The sequence below is a fragment of the Thunnus albacares genome, chromosome 16 (assembly GCF_914725855.1).
Source record: "Thunnus albacares chromosome 16, fThuAlb1.1, whole genome shotgun sequence".
Classification (NCBI taxonomy): Eukaryota; Metazoa; Chordata; class Actinopteri; order Scombriformes; family Scombridae; genus Thunnus; species Thunnus albacares.
Window position 1 is genome coordinate 3,755,126 of NC_058121.1, and position 15,763 is coordinate 3,770,888.

At 41.1% G+C, this 15,763-nt stretch overlaps 1 protein-coding gene across 4 annotated transcripts in view; it reads left to right on the plus strand.

Annotated features, from left to right (window-relative positions):
- lama4 (laminin, alpha 4) overlaps positions 1 to 15,763 on the plus strand; it is a 187,144-nt gene that overhangs the window by 123,872 nt on the left and 47,509 nt on the right. For 3 of the 4 annotated variants that reach the window (XM_044377223.1, XM_044377224.1, XM_044377225.1), the window contains one exon: positions 7,174 to 7,273. In XM_044377223.1, coding sequence (XP_044233158.1) covers positions 7,174 to 7,273 — 100 coding nt within the window. Of the gene's footprint in view, positions 1 to 7,173; positions 7,274 to 8,272; positions 8,414 to 14,838; positions 14,914 to 15,763 lie in introns of those variants that run through there. The other variant, XM_044377227.1, reaches the window with a different exon arrangement.

A 15,763-nucleotide genomic window follows, 5' to 3' on the forward strand; every position in this document is an offset into this window, starting at 1 on the left:
TATTATTTAAGGTTGGACAGCTAAACACTTTAGAGTAAGATTCTGGTTGTGGTTGTGTCTACTATACATAATGTGTTTGATAGAAAAAAATATTGTTTTGTATATATTTAATTTATTGTGCACAAACTTTAGAATTGACCCCGGTTGTAAAAGAAAAGAGTTTACCTACAAAGTTCAAGGAGACTTTTGTATTTGTTCTATTCTTTTCTGACTGCAGGTCACATAGAGCTAAGCAGGGCTCTATCTTTCACTTAGAGGTCATCTACTCAAAGCAACTGGCCTCATCCTTGGCCTTACATCCGTTGTCTGAGTGACCTCCAAGGTCAAACAGGCCAGGAAGCAGATGGGCAGGGGTCTGAGATATCACCACACGCTGTGGTCAGTTGTGATTGGCTGCGTTCCTGTGTGGCTGGATGATGACAGAGTGTGTTATCAGTGCAGAGTGTGAGGGGCCTGCTGTTTGGCTTTGGCTTCGCTGGGGCCCAACAGGAGCAGCTGGGCCACTGCACAGGGTTCCCATTATTCATGTGGGGTCCTGGCATTAGCACTCCGGCACACTGCAGTTGCTGCACCAACTGCCACTTACTGTACAATCAAGTCTGTGGAAGGACACAGCGAAGAAGAGAGCTGGGGGTGGATGGGAGGATTTCCTGCCAAGAATCCTGAAAGACACCCGTGATACTGTACTGTGAAGAGTAATTATGTTGTATCACTGAATGCACTGAGGGTTGTACTCAGATCATACACAACAGATCCTCTTCTTGCCATGTAATTTGTTTCAGAATGTTTCTGCAAATGCCTTGCTTGCAGAATTCCTCTCTTCAAGCACCATTTTCATGTCAAAATATCATCTTGATTAATGTTTTGGTACATGACAAGGTTTCCTAAAAAAAAAACCACTGGCCTCATTTCCATTAAATTTGCTGTGGACACTCATAATGCCCAGAATATATATACAAATGTTTTTGGTGACTGCTTGATCTTCTCTATAATACAACCATAAAGCAAAACAGATCCACTTGTATAAGCACCTGCTTTGCAGTCCACTTATGGGCTTTCCTCAACCCACATCTTCAGTACAGTCTTTAAGGCATCAGTATGCTAACAACAACACTTGCCAACATTTGTTTCTCAGATAATCTTAACAGCATCTGAAAATCCCTCCTCCCACACCTTTCTGATGCCAGAATTGCAGAAACAACTTGAGTAACTTAAATGTACACAAGTGTAACACCATCAACGCCTTTGAGGAGAGACTCTCTGCACAGTAAGTGTGCATCGTTATGATTATCACTTCTCTCCTCTCTTTATAACAGCAGACTTTTCACACAACCGTTGAGTGTGACAATGTGGAACAGCTGACACTTTTGCTTTTTTAAGGGGTGTTTGGACGATACTTCATACAAACTAATTTATCTCAGGCACACCACAGCATTTAGCCCCACTAAGGTTCTAAAAGTGTTCAGACTGAAAACAGCACATTTCAGATGTGGTGTGGTTACATAGAAAGAAAGAAAAAGGGGGCTTTAAGTGTAACTTAACGCCCTCTTAAAATTCTCTGCTTTAGTGATGTACAGTTGTACTGCAGGACCTCGTGACATCACTGTTAGGTGAGGATACAGGTGCAACAAAGTGCAACACCTATTCTGACCACACCCAAGTAGGTGTTAGGTTACTCTATAAATAGATGTGAATTTGCTCTAGTGCTCATTGAGGCCATCCATGTGAGTTCAAAATGTTTCAACTTTAGCTGAAAAAGTTACATTTATCCTGAGGCTGTATGACTCCACTTCATAAACATGCAGAAACCAGAGGAAAAGAAAGGAAATGGAGGATCACAACAGTAAGAGTAGCTTTCTGGTCGGTTCTGAAATCAGTTAGAGTTGTCATATAAACACACTATCTATAGATAATGTCTTTGCACTCAGTACATGGGCTGTTTAGGAAAATAAACTGCAAAAACACTGCAGTGGTTAAATTAGTGCTTTACATTTAGTCTGAACACATCATAAAGCAACATATTCCATTAAGTTATGGTGAATATGTAAGCAAACTTAGGAGTATAACTTATGGGTATGCTTATTTAACAACCAGCAGACACGGAGTAACATACGCATTTGTTTAGTCAGTATCTATTTAGCTATGTTTTGGTTTCCAAAACTCCTGTCACTAACGGACAGACAAAGTTAGTTACTTTGTCTGTCCAAAGAGAACTGCAGAGTTGGGAGATAAGTCTCTGTGGGTTCGTCAGCCCCTTTCACATTTGCGCCTTTGTTACTATAAAATATCACTGCATCTTTAACTATAACTAAGTCATCTCATATGTTGTCGGCCCTGTGTTGAAAACTTCTGTCTTTTCACTGTGTGTAATGAACATGGCCTCCTCTAGAAGCTACTAACAGGACTTCATACAGCCTTAAAGGAGCTCTGTTCCATTAAGAGTGAGGCTGGTGTGTGTCTTGAAAAAGACTGTAATGACTGTGATTCCAAGGATTTTCTAAATAGACCACATCTCTGTTGTCCCTGCTACACAACAGTGCAACTTACAAAGCCCGGGCCCAGCTGCACCATCATCTATTCCACAGGGGCCTTGACTGATTACAGTTGTTGCCTCCTACTCTTCCTGTCTGTGGAGCACTAGCATTCGTTGGGTTCATTTTGTTGAGCAGTTTGTCCTCCCTTCACCTTCCCCCTGGTGGGGCGATTAGCGTTCAGATGTGGACAGTAAGGATATGGCGTTAAATCTGGGCTAATCACCACTGTCCCTCTCTCGTGCTCTCTGCACCTCAGTTCAGGATAATAACTTCCTGCGAGGAGTCGTGTGAGGATCCAGTTTATCTGTGCACACGTTTAAAATAATCTTATTACAGGGCCTCTGAACATATGAACTGGTGGAGCAGGAGTCCTTCATACCGTCTAATCTCAAGTGCTTCATGGTGGTGATGTCATTTGGCCATGGTATTATTTGATTAAGACGCTGTGCACAGTGATTGTTGGTTATGAAAGCTGCAGTAGCATGTCCTTAGCATGAGATTTATATGTAAGTCAAAAAGAGGCAAATCTTATGGTTAGAAAGGACGAGCTGTACAACTCTTAATGTAACAACATAGGTGACTTTTTCCTCTCTGTTACCGTACGAACCTCGTACATGTGAACTGTCAGAAGGCACATTGTTATGGCTGACAACTATTAACATGTGTTGTAATAGTCATATTTCAACAATGCAATCTTACATCATGTGACTGTTCGAACCCCTGTCCATAGATATAACTCCCCACCAAAAAAACTCAAGTGTGATACACAAAATCATTCAAGTGTCTGGGCCTAGCTTGAGTATGCACTGGGCGGGGCTCCCGCTTAGGTGCCCGTGGCGGTTCCCTGTCTTCTACAGGTGGAGCCTGGGGGATTTGGGCTGCTGCAGTGTCCATCCATGCAGCAGGCAGAGCCTGAGGTCCTGAGCTATTGCCTGTGTGCTTGTGGGGCGATGTCACTCTACAGAGGCAGAGATGGCTGTCTGCAGTGGAGAATGAAGGAGTTGCACTAGCTCATGCTATATTCAATCACTGTCAAGAGTCGCTGCTGGACTGGGGATGGAGTGAGATAGCAGATCTGCCACAATGTTGTCTTGTCCAGGTGTAAACTGGAGTTGGAAGTTGTTTGTATCTGTTTATACAGATACAAATGATACCTCTCACATCTCATATACACACTAAGGCCTCCCTCCCTCCCACTTAGTAGCATTGCTCTATAGGACTAAGGGCCCTGGAGGCAAAAGCGATGGGACGTTCCACTCCATCCTGTATTTGGGAGAGGACAGCCCCCACGGCCACAGCGGAAGCATCACTTGTGACGATGGTGGCAGTGGCCAGACTGAATTGGGCAAAGATAGGTGGAGAGGTGAACTGAGTCTTCAGGAGGCGCATGGCTACTGAGCACTTGAGTATCTAAACCCAGGGTTCATCTTTCTTCAGAAGGTGACGCAAGGGTGCAGTGGTGGCTGAGTAATGTGGAGGGAAGTGGAAGTAGTATGCTGTCATGCTCAGGAAAGAGGCGACATGGGCAGCAGATGTGGGTTCTGGTAGTCTGTGGATTGCTCCTGTGTTGGAATGGAGTGGGGAGATGCACTCAGCCGGGAGATGGAAACCCACATACTCAATAGCAGGTGCTGCAAACACACATTTCTCACCGTAAGGTGGTGTTTGGCCACTGCCTAAATGGTAAGCCCTAGGATCCCTGCGAGTATTTTCTGGGAAACAGCTGGGGGCAGAGCTCAACCCAGACGCCATGCACTTGTAGCGGAAAACCCCAGAATGAGTGATGAGGGCAAAGAGGTTGCAACGACTGCTGGGGTGTAGGTAAACTTGGAGGTAGCCCTGGCAAAGATCCAGCGGTTTCAGATGAGCAGCACAATCTGCAGCAGATTCAACTCGGAATGCCAACTGGAGAGCCCTTGAAAGTGTGTGATTATCTGGTTGGAGCAACAGCTTTTCTCTTACTTTTTTCATGTTCATGTGTTCTATGATCTGATCCCTTATCATTTTCTCCTGGCGAGCCCTGAATTTGCATGATCTTATGAGCCAACATAGATTAGACATGTACTGGTGCCTTCTCACGGTAATCAGTGCCTTACTCAGTCTGAAGCTCAGATTTGCCTACCAACACCTCTAAAGCTCTCTAGTCAACATGTTATATCTCATCTGTTTAATGTCTACCACCATGCAAGCCATTTGAGGCTGTGCATTGAGCTAAATGCTACATTAGCATGCTACGAAAGCTAATGTTTACCAGGGTAACCATCTTAGTTTCATGTCCTGGCATACTAACATTTGCTGCTATACAGCTAAGGCTGGTGGGAATTTCATTAGTTTTGCGTAAATCAAAGAATTAGACAAATTTGGAATTGTGATGATGGCACTAAATGAAAAGTCAGGCGAACACCCAAGTGATTACAATGTATCCTGAGGAGGGCAAATTACATGGCGGCCATTCCAGTAGTTCAGTATTTCAGTCTGGACCAAAGTGGTGAATCCACTGACCAACCAACCGACATTACTATCCCTAGAACCATGCAGCTAACACGGCTAAAAATGATACTTAGGTCTATCTATCTACTCACAGTATCCACATGACATACCCACTTTACTACATGGGTGACTACTAGGGTTAGGGGTTGGGGGTGTAACATGCCATCAGGGTCACTGATTTGTTTGGTAGTTACTGTGTAACTGCAGGTGGTACTTTTTCAAATGAGATACCTTATTTTGGAATGAAGCTCAATTTCTTATTATGGTTCATATCATAAAACAGGGTTAATGTTTGTTCAGAGACTGAGGGCTTATAACAAGAAACAGCTGTGTATGTGTTGATCATGCCCCAGTGTATAGACTGCAAACTGCAAGGCCCCCTGGACAGTGCTACACATCAGCTGGTTGTACTGTACTGTGAATCAGTGTATTGGCAAGAATGTTCAAGCATATTTTGTAAAGACTGCATCAAGTAATGGCGAACTAGTCCATGTTATATGTATGGATGTCTTAAATCTCAGCTGTTCGAGTCTACGTGATCAAAGCTGGAGTTTGGCTCAGTATTGGACAGTTCTGTTATTAAGACCTTTTTCCAACTCCATCTTTGAAATTGAAAAACAAGCTTTGAGTGTGTGATGAGATTTAATCATTCAACCCAGACTGGAATTTATTACACATGACCTTGTCTGACAAAGATATGTTTTTTTTATATTAATATGAGTTAAATGTGTATGGATTTTCCATTTGGACTGAGAGCGAATGGAAAAATGTGTCCCATCCCTGATGAATTATAGTTACGTATAATTTGTGCTGCTCGTGCACAAAACCAGTGGTGAATAAACGGGAGAGCTGAGAGGCAAGAGGCGGGCAGGCCCATCGCAGCAGGTTGATGGAAACTGGCCTTGTATCAAAATATAATTAATTGAATAATGGTTCCATAAATTGCACTTTTGTGGGCATTATGTAATAATGTCAGCACTGGACTAACCATATTTTACAGCCTGTCACCTCTGGAGATCTGCACATGGGGGGCAAAACAAACTGCCTGGCTAGCACAGAGGTTCAAAGAGTATAAAACTGACTGATAAATTAAAAATTAATGTTGACTTTTTGTTGCCTATAGGACCATAAATTGTGCATGTATTCCTTAAGTTATTAATTTCCACATTTGGAAAGAATTTGGATTTGGAAATTGCAAAGATACACTTTAGACCCAATTCTCAAGGTCCTGAAGTACTCTAAAACATGCATGGTACCAAATGTAGCATCATTTTGGCCTTTCTTAACAACTTAACAACCCCCAACTGAATGTGCAGCATTATCAGTGGTTCTGATTTTGTTTCTTCTGTACTCTTAACTGTACAATTTTTGACCCTGCAGGGAAGCCTTTCTGTCGCTTTACTTTCAACATTAGTTCCTAACTATTCACAAGTTGTATATGTTCTCCTTATCTGCTGTGATTACCCCACAATGTTACTTTTTCAAAGACCTATTAGGCTACAATATGAACATGTACAAATTCAAACTTTTGGCATACTCCTGCTCTGCTCTGCACATTGCAAACATCGGCACAGGACTGTCGCAGCACATCACATACACAATAATACAGGAGGTGCACAACCTGTTTTTCAATAATGTGAATACAACATTACAGGTTCTTGAAAGGTCAGGTTATGGAAAGCTCATGTCATGGAAATAGGGTGTTTACATGGCAGACATGTTCACACATGCAGTCAGCATGTTTGTTCTTTGAGCTACACGTGAAAGGTCCAGGTGGACTTTGTGGACATTAAAAATAAAGTAAAATTCTTGACAAAAGGTTCTTCGATAAAATGTCATCTATCATCATCCTCTTGAGATCATGAAACCCAATAAGTTTCATGTCAGTCTGACCAGTAGTTGTTGGGACAAGTTTGTCCTTTGTCCCAAACTTTGTTGAGCAAACAGATCAAGCAACAAATGACAATGTCATCCAGGCCCGTCTTTCACACCAAACACACAAGAACACATAGCTTTTGTGCAGTAGAATGCATATTTTTTTTGCCATACATGAGTTTTCTTACTGAAGTCCTGGTATGTTCTAAGAGTATAATTGTTAGTGTGAGAATTCAGAGAAGCACAAAATTAACTCTTATATTTTTCTCTACAGTAACATCGGCATGTTCAAAAATTCAGCCTCCTGTCAATGCAAGCATGTCTCTGGAAGCCTGTCAGTCAAACTTTGGCTGCAAACCCTGGCAAAAATTCAGGTAAGCATGCACCACTAAGGTCCCCATAACAGCTCCCACAACAGCTCAGGCAGCCCAGTATCCCTACAAATTATGTCCATATTGGCCTGTTCCGCACCTCACTTTTTGCATACAATGTCAACATTCACTGCAAATGCAGGAAGTAGTGTGTCCTTTATGTAGCAAAGCGGAATGTAAGGGTGTAGAGGTCTGAGTTGGATGGGCCTGTGGCACATCTGAATTTCATACTGGACTGGATTTAAATATTGATTTATTTATTTATTTTGTTGAAAGTGAGAGATTTAAAAACGCTGGCATTGGATGTAAAATGTTTCTGAGTGTAATCCATGGTATTTACAGAATCTTCCAACATCAATGTTCTTGTCTGGTGATAGTGTTAGCTCAGGAGAGAGTAGCTGCACTTTCCATTGGAAATAATGACCTTGCTTTGCGCAAACGTCACTCTGCACGTTTAGTGTGAAAGTCTGGTGAAGCTCCACTTGACGCTTAAACATAACATCCCATCAAACAGAGCCTCAGCATTCTTCTGTGGAGTCACAACATAGTGAGTTGGGTATCATGGCTGTGCAGGAATTAAGCCATACATATTCTCACATTAACAAGAGCTGGCAGTTGTATAACACTGTAATGAATCCACCGTGGCAGAAGGTCATAACTCCCTAAGCAGAGGGAACGCCTCAGTCCCTTTGAGAAAACCAAATCATTTCTCACACTTTGAAAAATAAGCTTGGTAGATAGAATAACCTGGAAATGTTCCAGACGAAGAGCGAGGGTCAGTGCTCGGCAAACAGGGCTGTTTATTTGAGGACTTTTGATTGAGTGTTATTACTTCAACTTTTGAGGGTAACACAGAGCTACTTGGCCAATTATTATAGCAAATATTGTATTATGGTGCAGCTCCAAAGATGACTTCTGATCCCAACACTACGCTGTTTGCATTTTTTGGATTTTCTTTCTCTCGAACTCTGTGAGGACAGCGGTTTGTATTTTTCTTTATAGGTCGATGGCAGTGGTTCTGTGTCTGATTTTGCACCCGTGACCTTAGCAGTCACAGGGGAGGGGTCGCTCCAGGGAGAAAGATTAAATCTCCTCTCACATGTCCGACGCAGGAAGCACACAGCAGTCAGTTTGTTATGGGCGGTGAGTGATTATACTTACCACGCTTCTTGCTGATGTTTGTTGTTTTGTGCACCCGCGGTCTTCAACACATCTGGCCCAACATGACTGATGCTTCAAATTAGAATATTTTATTATCACAGTCAATATTTCATAGTGCATGCTTTCAAGTCAACCTTGACCTCTTCCTATCCTTGTGAAGTATTAGAATACAGATTAGACAGGAGTGACGCTGAGGGATGTATTTGTCATTACATGTCAGAGGGAGTTGATGCTGGAAAAAATGTCCACCTTCCGAAACTCTCTGAATGTTTTTCCAATAAATCAGAGTTTCAGACTCACCGTTCAGTAAAAATGACTTGCTCAGATGCAGGCATAGACATTTTTTTCAGTGTGGGATCTGTGACCTGGCAGAACTTGATTTACAACTCAGCGAATCTGGAGAGTGACAGGCCTGATAGGTCACGCACAAGATTGATTGTAAATTACAGATCCATCACATGAGGGTAGCCCAGCCCAGCCCAGCCCTTTTACACCCCCAACATCATTCTGCATTCAGTGAAAAACCCATATATTCCTCAAGAATGCAGATATGCAGTATATGCACATGTGTCTGAGATCAACGATTGATGCATCTCAATACTAAAATATGCTTCTCTTGAACCTGAACCGTTATCTTTATTTAATGGACCCAGAATACAATTGTAGAAGGCTCCAAAGCCAATAAAGAATATTTCTATAGTCCCTGGGGTCATCGAATTTATCTCCCTACAGTATCCTGATAGCCATTCATGATCCAGAAATAACCTCTTTATTTTACCAAAGAATATAAAATACACATTTATAGTTCTCATGGATCTAGAATACACATTTAGAGGGCTCCAAAATCTAGAATCCACCTCTACAGTGCTCCAGAATCCTCATTATTACATATAGACAGCACTTTAGGAAAGTAAACCATCACATTCCTCAAGAATTTAAGATGTTTTCACAGTTCTCATGGATCCAGAATGTACGGCTGATTTTGAGGGCTCTAAACTACTCTGAAGCCCTTCTCCAGGATCCTGATAATTCCACTTTGATAGCACACCAGGATCCATAGCTGACCTCTGTGGATCCATAAAGCCCCCAAAATCTGGAATAGACACATCTGTTCAGTAATCAGGATCTCTACAGTCGTCATTGATCCAGAATGAACCTTTATAACCTTTCAAAATCTAAAATACACCATCATAGTCAGTATCCAAAATTAACCCCTGCTTTCCTCAAGAATTCAACATCTGCTTTAATCTTTCTAATGGATCTAGATTGAACATTTAGAGGATTTCAAAATCTGCATTACACCTGTCCAGTTCTCCAGAATCCAATAATTACACCTCCTAGATATTATACAATAAATACACCCCAGCTCTCGCAAATTCAATCCAAACGTACCTAACAATACATCTCTTTATGACCCCAAAGTTCAAAATAGATCCTTTAACACAGTCCAACATCTTCATTGCTTTATTGTCTCACAAAATCTGGAATAAATGTTTATGAATTGTCAAGAATCCAGATAAACTCCAGAAGCAATACACCTTTACACCCTTCAGGATCCTAAAGTAATCTAGGAATCAAGATTGTTTTTAAATTTCATGGGATCTGGGTAAATGCACCTCAACCATAATCCAGGAAATGAAACAAACCTCTATATTCCTTCATGAATTCAAAATACACCTTCATTCCCTCATTCGCTCCTAAAATCAAGAATACATGTTTGTCAGGAGTTTAGATAAATGCAACCCAGTTTCCTTCCAGAATCAACTTTATGATTCTTGTGGACTAATACACCTTTTTTAGGACCCCCAAATCTAGAAAAGACCTTTAAAAATTTTCTGCAGTAAACAAAATCCACATTCATTGCTTTGTGTCCAAAATCTAGAATGAATGTTTACAAATTGTCAAAAATCTGGATATATGCAACACACCTCTCCTACAGGATCCAAGATACACCATTATGGTCCTTTTGAATAAACACTAAATCTTTTATAGGACTTTAAAATCCAGAGTAAATGTTTACATTAACCTTCACATGCAGGATCTTTATAGTCCTCATGAATCCAGAATACACACTTAAAGACCCTCAAAATCTAGATTATTCCCTTATGGCCCTCTTACTTCATAGTACTCAGAGATCCAGATTTTTTTCTCTCTTTCCCTTCAAAAATGCACCAGAGGAGACCTCAACAATCCATCCATCCATATGGAAGTGTGGTTGTGTTTGGTGACCTTTTTGCAGTCTGCACAGGCATCACAGTCTGCTACAGATAAGGTTATCTATTCTGATGCCGTAACAAAAACAGGCACCTCAGGGAAAAAGGACATCTCAGAGAATACACCATACATAATTCATAGTTTGAATACACTCGGCTGGCTGGACATGTTTAAAGTTTGCCTCCCTGTGCCTGAACACAGCAGGATTTCTTCTTCATCTTTCATTTCTATGTAAAGCAGCAACATGACAGTGAGACCTAGCGTGCCTATGCCTTTACCCCATACGACACCCCGAGAGGAAATAAAATGCTCCTCCATTGACTGGCCCGGGCCGTAATTGCTGTATAGCTGTAGCCATAACACTCAGTAAGTGAACCATGCCAGATCTGCAGATTTGTGATCTGTCTGCTCTGCCACACAGTTTTTTCATTCAGTGTTTCAGAGGGAGGCTGGCGGGGGTCCCATCCTGCAGCAACTGGGAAACAAAAGAGGAAGAGAACCTCCTTCCTCTAACCAGGGAGGCCCTGGGAAGACACTGCAGCTGGTTCCTCTGCTTCAATCTGAGAGCAACACTGCCCTCTAGAGTGTCTGCTGCTGCAGCTGCAGGTTTAAAGAGGGGGTGGGGAGATGGCAGATAACTTCCCGCTCTGTGCTGCCGTGGTGGGGCTGGTACTGGTGGTGGTGGTGGTGAGGAGGGGGGGGGGGGCACTGATGGAGGCTGTTAGTGATGACAAATCAGATTGTTTATCCCATTGGGTCTAATATAGTGCTTTGTTTACATGTGCAGATGTTGACTAAGCAGCAGCAGTCATGTCTTTGTGTCTGTGTGTTTGGTATGTGCTTGGTGTGTGTGTGTGTTGGAGATACCCCTTGTGATTGAGATTTAATGTGTGGCAGAAATGCTCATTAGTAGAGATGCGGGTTCTGAGGTGAACTGTTAATTAGGGATATGATGACACACCATGAAATAAATTTCCAACCATGTGAAGGGTTTCAATCTCAGCTTTCGAGCTGATTTTCTCTGATTGGGTGACAGCTGTCGACTCATTAAGCTGATTCAGCTCTCTTGTAAACAACTTCTACCTTTTTTCCTCACACATGACAGAAAGTCTTAACAAGACATTAGGTTGGAAATTCAGCCTTTGACAATTATTTTTCTTAAAACAGGAAAAAGTTTTGCCAGTATGGGTGAAATAATGCCGTTATTTGAAAGTGCAGGTTCAGGTTTGTGCAGGTTTTTTCTGATGTGTTTGTGAAGGAGCAATTATAACCTCATGGTGGAGTTTCTTGTGGACATCTACTGGGTAGATCTGTAAGAAAGGAATGGAGAGAATGGAGGGCATGGCTGATCACTGTATGCTAACAGCTAGCATTGATCCTCAACACAAGTTTTATTTAGTGCTGCTTATGTTTGCACTTTTTTTTGCACTTCAGTGGCACTTTCTTTAGTTGTAGAGAACTCCTCATTTCTCATTTCAGTGCTGCACCACTGTTTTTGGACTGTTCATTGGTCCAAAATGATTCCATTGACAAATACAGATTTTGTTAAAGGAGACATATTTACAGGTCTATATTTTTAATCTGGGGCTTTACTGGATTATGCATGATTTACAGTTCAAAAAACTCCCTATTTATCCAGTATGGCTCTTTATGCAGCCCCTCACTTCAGCCTCTGTCTGAAACAGGCTGGTGTAATTCCTGTCTTTTTAAGGCCCCCTCCTGATGAGCCCACTCTATTCTGATCAGCCAGCTCTCAGAAGCTGCCCCTCGAGACTTCCACGGGCTCTGGCGCCTACATCAACAAACCATGAAACAAACTATAGTAGCAGGATTTCACTAATGTTTCTCGTTCTTTACTCAAAGTTTCAACTTCTCAAATACATCCATACATGTTCGAGCCAAAATCCGATCCAAAATATGAGAGTGGACAATGTGAACAACATGAATAACACATGGAAAAACCTTAGCAACAACCTTAGCAACAAAGGTTACAGAACAGACGGGCGTTTATGGGCATGCATGACAAGCCAACGTCAGTTCGTCAGCAATGTGGAAAAAAATATTGCAAACCAAGCATTCAGAGCAGATTGAAGCCCTGGCTTTTGACTTGTAATGAACATTTTTACATATGTTAACCTCAGATTTTGTATTTTGACCATGTTTAACATGACTGAGGATTTCTTGAAATTTGGGGAATACTGTATGTTGGGGAACTTAAGACACATAAGGGTTTTTTCAAGACTGATTCTGATATGTCACTTTCCTCATACTCACTGAACACATTAGGCCCTGTTCTATCTTGTTTTAAAGATATTGCACACTCACTCATTCATTTTTTTTGTTGTTGTTGCTTTAAAGGGGACCTATTATGTTCATTTTCTGCTCTATATTTTTATTCTGGGACTTTTATTATTTGCATGATTTACAGTTCAAAAAACTTATTTATCTTATACTGCCTCTTTATGCAGCCCCTCGGTTCAGCCTCTGTTTCTTAACAGGCGGTCTTAGCTTCTGTCTCTTTAAGGCCCCCCTCCTTCATCTGTATGAGGATGTAGCTTCCATTTCCATTACAGAAACTTTTTTAAACATGTGCAAATTATATGTGCACAAAACTTTTTCACACATGCACAAAATATTTCTACAGCTGCAAAACTTTATTACACATTCACAAACCATTTCACAAGCTCATGATGATTCCATAGCCAAGGGGCAGCCACATCAGAGTCTTGTGAAATTACCGCCAATGCAAACTCAATATTTCCTGCTTTACTGCTTTATATTAAAAGATTTTAAATGACTAAATAACAGGAGACTTTTATTGTGAAGAATTTACGGGAAATGAAACATGTTCCTCATCAAACTAGCTGAGCTTCGTTAGCGGCACTAAAAACCAGTTGACACCACAACATATGGAGATATTTTGAGTTCTTTTCTCAGCGGATCAGTTAAAAATAATGCAGGGACGAATAGTACAAGCAGAAACAGCCACAGTGATGATGATGTTTGATGAAGAGCTGCAGACGACCAGCACACCTCAGTCATGGCTCGATGTGAATACCCCCAAAATAATGGAAAAAAACCCCATAATGTTAGTGGAACGGAGCAGTGAACTCACCTGCTGTGTATGGAGCAGATGACCGTATAAAAAAATCCGTCATGAGCTGACGTCGAAAAACGTCAAAGTGGAAAAAACCTTTGGAAACCGAGCATTCAGAGCAGTCTGAAACTGGTGCTTTTTGCATTTTTACATACGTTTACCTTATTATTTGACACATTGGCCATGTTTAAAATGAACATTCGACATTGTAACATTATATATATGACTGAAAATAAGGAAAAGCATAATAGGTCCCCTTTAAGAAAAATATATTCATATATTTGAAAATGATCAAAGTATCAAATTGGCAAAGATTGCCATTGAAAATTATTCAAAAATGTATTATCGTAATGTTAACGCTGTATTCAAAAATATTGAACAAATTATAATATAGAAAGCATTTAAGGTTTCATTTTTCTAGAACTGACAGTCAAACTATTGAGAAATAGTTCTGTTTTCTGTTTTTCCAATTTCATCTCAGCCTACATCAGCTGAAGCCTGTGTTGAATGCAGATGAATCAACATAATGAGTTTGTCTCATGCCTGGAAGAAACCACCTAATCCTCCAAACACTGTAACCATGCTAAGTAAAGTGTGATACACTCTAGCAAATATTTGGCCATTTTAATTGATGCCTGTCTTTGTTTTGAGCCACATCTCATTTCTTCTCTCACCTCCTTTTTTCCTTGCCTTTTTTCCCCTTTTGTCTCTTATCTCTCACGTGTGTATTTCTGTCTATGTCACTTTTCTCTATAGAATTGTCCTTCTCTTTTTCTGATATTAATATGAGTTCATGTATCATTTTCATGTCTGCATTCATTTTTCAGATCTCCTTTGTGTTTGTGATATGTTCTCAAGAGAAATGACCAAGGGTTAAGTAAAATAGGACATGCTCCAGGCAGTAAACTCATAACAATCTCTGATCTTGACCTTCAGTTCTGTCTACAGGGGATTGGACAAAATAACAGAATCAACTTATAGTACAGTAGCCACGCAGATATCTTCTCAGGATCGGTGGTGACTCAATATCAGTCACAACCACTGCAACATGATGCAAAGGGAGATCAAAATCATGCTGACATACTGTATTCCACAGGCAACAGTGACTGATTGATGTTCAATACAAACACTGCAACAACTCCTCTGAAGATTATCTTCACAAAAATGAACAGTAAGTCAGGCCAACAGTGGCCAACTATCATTTCACTTTATTACAAATGGGTCAAAACTTTTTGTCTGACATCAATAATTATATCAGTCATAGTTTATATATACATACACACACATACACGTTTGGACACATTCTCTCGAATGTGACTGGCACTGTATAAGTGTTTTTAAATGATGCGCAGGATATCTGCAGTATTTCCATTTGATTGAATGGTGCAGCCATAAAAGATGGTCATGGGTTTGAATATATGACTCAGTGTAAACATCACGTAGCCTCAATGAAGAGACAGAATTTAATGAGTAAGTGGAACTAGTTGTAAATACAACAGTGACACATTATCATCTTGTTGTTGCAGCGAATGTGTTAGCAAACAGATGTCTATGTACACATCCAGCAGTCATAGAGCAACGTTAGAATTCATTAGGAGTTCTGTCTCTGGCCATCTGGTGAATGTAAGTCTGTCACAGCCTGTAACAGGCTGACATGACCAAAACCAAAGTGTTTCTTTGTAACAGACTGTGACAGGCTGAACATTTCATCAATCACAAATAGGTTTATATGTGAGGGTGCGTCAGGGCTGCTGTCAGCGACCCAGCAGGCAAGGAGTTCAAATGAGCAGGCACAGCCTGGTCTGGCCCACCCCCAGTGCCGGCTCAGAGATTATCAATCCACCCAGTACTTCTGTGCAGTGTCTCCTGCTATAGAACTGGTTGCCAGATGCAGTCAGTGTCAGTATGCTTTGGTTTTGGTCATGGCAGCTTACATGGCAACCTCACTGTGACAAGAAGACTCTGAAAAGCTTCACATAATCACTCATCCCCGCTGTTTCTTTGCCAAGAAATTCTCGTTT